At 51.4% G+C, this 5742-nt stretch overlaps 1 protein-coding gene across 1 annotated transcript; it reads left to right on the top strand.

Moving 5' to 3' along the window:
* Positions 1-220: 220 nt before the first annotated feature.
* On the top strand, positions 221-5719 carry LOC123176345 (uncharacterized). The gene is made up of 6 exons (XM_044590598.1): positions 221-2701; positions 2787-3141; positions 3223-3305; positions 3384-3826; positions 4493-5036; positions 5117-5719. Exons 2-5 carry the CDS (start codon positions 3032-3034, stop codon positions 4592-4594), a joined length of 738 nt encoding a protein of 245 aa, XP_044446533.1. The 5' UTR covers positions 221-2701; positions 2787-3031; the 3' UTR covers positions 4595-5036; positions 5117-5719.
* Positions 5720-5742: the final 23 nt, after the last annotated feature.

Raw genomic sequence — 5742 nt, 5'->3', positions numbered from 1 at the left:
GGTTTTGAGATATGATATGCTTGAAACTTAGGGGGTTTTCTAAAAATCTAGTGTTCTCTGGATGATTAGACGAATTCGCGGACTCTGAAAAAACATACGTGGGCCAAATCTAAAGGAACTGGGCTGAACAAGATCAGAGGGTTGAGGTGCTTCTCACCTCGTGGGCTCACGACCCAGTCGGGGGGGGGGGGGGGGGCTCCCAGGCCGGCGCTGGCTCTGCTGGGCCTTCAGCTGGATCTAACGGAAGGAGCGGTCAACAGGGAGCAGGGGCACGACACCGTGATGCAGAGGATGCTGGCACGCGCTCGTCTCCCTTGCTCGAACAGAAGGAGAGGCAACACTGCTCCTAGAGTTGACGACAAGGGGATGGCGGCGCTCATGGTGGACCCCAGCAACGCGACGATGGAGGCGGGGCGGGCGAGCTCGTGCTCGAGCGCTGAAGAAGATGGTGCGGCGACGAAGTTGAAGCGCTTGACGAGCTCGGGCTCCACGGCCAGGAATCGGGCTTGGCATGAGTGCAGACAGCGAGGGACGGCGATGCTGAGGACTTGGCGGCGGGGAGCCAGTCCCTGGCGGTGGGTGTCGTGGGAGTGAGTCTGACAGTAGGAGTAGGGGGTACGTAGGAGGAGGCAAGGTCCTAGGTACGGTGAGATTGTACATGCACGTTTACGAGTTCAGGCCCCTCTCGGAGGAGGTAACAGCCCTACGTCTCGGTGCCCGAAGGCTTGTCGACTGGATTATGCATGGAAGTTACAGGGGGTGCGAACCCTTGTGCCCGAGGAGGGGTGTGGCTTATATAGAGTGCGCCAGGCCCCTCACAACCCTCAGTTACATAGGGTTCAATGTGAGTTAAGGCAGGGGCGTTACTGGTAATGCTAGCTATTAATGATCTTTATGACTAAGGAGTGAACGCCTAACCGTTGCCATCCTGGGGTGGCTTTAGATCTTCTGTACTCTGAGTGATTCTTCGTACGGTCGAGTGACTCTACTGCGGTCGAGTGGAATTGGGGTTTACGAGTGGAATCTTCTGTCGAGTTGATTGCACTTCAAGGTGATTTCAGTCGGTACCCTCTGTTGGACTTTGAATGTCTTTGACTCTAGGGAAGTGTCCTTGTGTAGGGTGTCTAGGTCAGGCCTAAGACCCTACCCCAGGTACATGTCATCGTCGTTAGCCCCCGAATGGATTGAGGTCCGAGTGAAGAAGGGTTGAAGTTGGTTCCGATTTGATTCCATGCTTCAGAGGCATTTTATAGAAATCCGGAAAGCACACTAGTATTTTAACCATGCCTGAGTCGCCTTGATCGATTCTGGTTGCTAAGATCACCGAGTGAATTATGCAGTAAATCTTCAAGTGAATCAGAGCATGAAATCTTTGACGTGATTGAATGTCCAGCGGTCTCCGGATCTCGCGGGATTTGAAATTTTGGAGAAGCGCGCGGGAGGGGTGTGGCGTAGTAAACGGAACGAGCAGATAGGGACTCCTCGATTTTTGTGCCACCTTTTTCGCCACGTATCAAGCCAGCTCCTGCGACGGGATGCGATAAGATTGTTTGGGCCCACGGGTCAGCCACTCGGAAGTAGCCCCATAAAAAGCGCCAAGGTCGATGCGAGGCACTGTGCACTTCATTCGACCCCATTTCTCTCTTCTTCTCTACCTCGCTTCTCTCTGCTCTCCACGCCTCCGCCCGGACCTCTGAAGCTCCACCACAATGGTGAAGGAAAATACTGCGGCCCCGGAGCGCGTAAAGAAGGCAACGACGGCAGTGAAGGGCAAGAAGACGCCAATGGCTTCGTCGTCGCGGTCTAGTCTGCCGCCTGGTTGGATCTAGGGGAACTGGATCCACTCCACCATCGTGAAGGAGGACTTGGAAAATCTTGCCCATGATGGCCTGATTGCTCATGGGTCCTGGAGGTTGCCGGGGAATGAATCCGAGCTCCAGCCGTGCGAGGGTGAGTGCGTTCTTCTCACCACCCATGTCGAGCGAGGTTTTTCTCTGCCCCCGCACCCATTCTTTTGGGGCTTTTTGAACTTCTTTGGCGCCCAGATCCACCACTTTCCTCCCAACATGATCTTGTATCATGCCGCGTTTGTCTCAATGTGCAAAAACTTCTTGGGATGCCAGCCACACTGGGTCTCTTCAAACACATATTCACCTGTCATTCTGAGACGGTTAAGAAAGCTAACCCAGATGACAAAAAGACGCACGTGATCCAGATGTGCAGGGGGTTAGGGATCCAAATGAGAGGTAGGAGTTCTTTTCCTCCCGTGACCTTTCCTGAGTCAGTCAGGGGATGGCAGTCGACTTGGTTCTACTGCAAGGACATTCCGACTCCTGGTCAGTCGACTGGCCTTCCCCCTTTCACTATGGAGAGACTCCACACCCCTCGTTCACTAGTTGTAGCTCCGGAGGAGAAGGGGGAGGTGCGAATGTTGGTCGACACCGTTGTTGTGTTGGTTCAAGGTGGAGTGACGGGTATGGATCTGTTGGAGGTATTCCCCACTCAACGCATCTAGCCCTTGAAGGCCCGTGACCAACCTATGTGGATGTACTCGGGTCCAGAGGGCACCGCTCGAACCCAACCGGAGGAGGTTGACAAGGATACGGTGGCTCAGTGGCTCAGGAGCATTACTGGCAACAAGGACAACCCCAGAGGGTCCAGGAGGATTCTGCCATTCGACGCCAACAATGCTCCATGAGAGGTTAGGATCAACTGTCCGAGTGTTCTTTCCTTTTTTCTAAGAGTGTTCTTGAATCCAACTGATACTTATAACTCGTGTCCTGCAGGTTTTCACCAAGTTGTACTCAATGCCGAACGGAGAGCAATACCAAGAAGGAGTTGATAGTGATGGCGAGAGCAGTGATAATCAGTATGCAGATGACAGCGAAGATGATAGTGAGGACTCGAGCAGTAGTAGCAAAGAAGTTGACTCACCGCCCCGCTCGGGCGTCGTTCCAAACAGTCGCAAGACCCTGCAGGGGGACGTGGCAAAGCTGCTGCATCAAGTGCAAAGATTCCAAAATGCACTCGGATGTCGACTCCCGAGCCATTAGAGAAGGTCGTGAAGCAGGCCAAAGTTGCCCCGCCCAAACCTCAGAAGGCCTTGCCTAGGATCAAGGTGGTTGTGCCTGTGACTTCAGCGTAAGAGTTTCTTTCCTGTGTTCTTCTGTGTTATTGTGGACTCATTTGCTTGCTTGACCGAGTGAACTCTAGAACTTTCAGTGGTGCTACTTCTGTGACATCCATGGACATCGACGAGGAGCATGGTGACGCGGAAACCGCGGATGCAGCCACCTCTTGGGAAGGTATGGTTCTATAGCCACGCCTATGCTTTGTCAATTAACTTTCCGGTCGACTGAAATTTCACTATCGAATGTTTGCAGCACCAATGGATATTATCCAGCTTCCTGACGATGAAGACGAGGATGTGCCTCCGAAAAATGTTGGGAGGAGAGGCAGAACTTTGAGCAAGAGGGTACCTGGAGCCAGAACGCCTCGCTCGGCATCTGAACCCGTGGTCCAACAACTCAACGATCCAGTACGAGCTTCAATCTCCTTTGCCAATCCTTTGTCAACTGACCAACCCTCAACGTCGACTGCTCAAGCTCCAGACCCGATTATGCAAGTTCAGGCTTCTACTCCACCGGCCACGCCACCTATTCCAACATCTCTTATATTTGCTACGCATCACGTCTCGGAGGACCAAGTAGGGGCTGCCAAGGAGGCCATGATTCAGGCAGGTCTGATGATGGACCGGCTGAAGGTGGTGTATGACACCAGCAAGGCTGCCTATGACGCGAGCTCTGCTCTCCAAGCCAATGCCCGAGTAAGTGGGATTGTAAGTTGATTTCCGATTGGTTTTTCTAGATTGACTCTTGTTCTGTTAGGATATGCTTCCTGCAAACTGCTGCTTTATTATTCTTAAGACGTCCGTACATCTATCATGAGTTTGCACCTTGCATCTGTTCACCCACTGGGTGTCTCCCTTTTACTTTGTAGCTCTTTCACTTGAGTCGTCTAGGTCGTGTCGAGTGAGATCTTGGTCCAGTGGGGGCACGTTGAGTGCACCCACTGGGTGTAGTCCCCGAGACCGCCTCGAATGTTTGATTTGGCGGGGGTCTTTGCGAAATGTGTGCTTGTAGTACTTCCACTCGGCCTAGACAAGTCGTGCCGAGTGGGAACTGAACCAGTGGGGGCATGCTAAGTGCACCCACTCCTCGAGACCGCGGTCGACTACGGGCAGTTGGCGGTGGTCTAAGAACCAATGATGATGTTTTTTTGAAATCCTTCCACTCGAGCTGGGCTGACCATGCTAAGTGGGAAATGTAACCAGTGGGGGCACGCTAAGTGCACCCATTGGGTGTAGTCCGCGAGATTGCTGTTGGATGTCTGATTTAGCAGTAGTCTTAGAACTCTTTTGCTATATAATTTACTCTTGCACTTTTCCATTCAGAAGTAACTGTCAATTGACTTGTCTTGTTGTTATTTGCAGAAATCTTGTGAGCTTGGGACTCAATATGCTGCTTTGGAACAGGAGAAAATCCAACTCAAGCTCGACCTGGATCAGGCCAAGGAGAACTTGAAGAAGGCTTAGGATGAAGTGGCAACCATGGGAGGTAATGACTCGTCGATTGCATGCCTTGTTATTTTTTCCTTTCCACCGTTTGAACCTAGTGATTCCACTCGAACAAATGTGCGTAATGAAAATCGTCAACTCCAAGCTCGTCCGAGGAATGTTATTTCTTTAGACAAAATGAAGGAGGATCTGGAGCAGAAGGACCTTGATCTTGCTGTGGCGCACAAGACAGCGCGTGAGAAGACTGAACTTGCCAACCAGAAGCTGCCTTCGGTCGGAAAGTTGGAAGATGAGAATGCCAAGATGAAAACCGTTGTCGACGAGGCGAAGAAAGAGGCCATGCAACTGAAGGAGGAGAAGGTGGCTTTGTCTGACAAAGTGGATGTTCTCACTCAGAAGAGGGACGAGCTGGAAACTTATGTGGGTAGTCTCGCCAAGAAGATGTTCCTCATTCTTGAAGGTACTTTCCTTTATCCGACTGATTGCAAAAAACCTTTTTCACCATGTTGCTGCCAATTCATCACCTTTCTGTCCGTGTAGAGTTTTGTCAGAATTTTGAGGAGGAAACCGGGCGGATCGAGACAGGACTGGACCCCATCAATTCTCGCATCAAGGATGAAGCTGCCATGAACGTGCTGTGACTGGAATCTCGCCTTGCCAGCATCTTGGACTACGTCGCCCGACTAAAAGTTGTAATGTCTCGGACCGACAAGGAGCTCTGGCCAGAGGATGTGCTTCTGAATGACCTCAAGTCACTGATGACTCAACTCAACGACATTCCTGACCGAGTGCAAGCCTGGAAGAAGTCAGTTGCATGCTGCGATGCCGATATGGCTCTATCACTCGTCCGTGTTCATTGCAAGGACAACAAGGAAGAGAAGCTGAAGGCTCTTCAGGTGGCTACCACCAAGAAGCATCAATTTCAATCTTTCATGGAGACCTTCATCGATGCGGCCACTCGCATCACAGACGGTATCGACCTGGACACTTTTGTCGAGCCAGCAAGTCCTCCTCCCGTCGAGTCAAAAACTTGATAACTTGACTTTATTTGCCTCGGAATGCCAAGTGATTTTGTAACCGTTAAACTCTTTCGGGCCTGATGCCCGAATACTTTTTCTTATGGTGCTGAACCTTGTTGGATTTATCCAAACTTGGTTGTTTTATCT

This window comes from Triticum aestivum, unplaced genomic scaffold, assembly GCF_018294505.1.
Source record: "Triticum aestivum cultivar Chinese Spring unplaced genomic scaffold, IWGSC CS RefSeq v2.1 scaffold181674, whole genome shotgun sequence".
NCBI classification, from domain to species: Eukaryota; Viridiplantae; Streptophyta; class Magnoliopsida; order Poales; family Poaceae; genus Triticum; species Triticum aestivum.
This window is presented reverse-complemented; position numbering and strand designations above follow the sequence as displayed.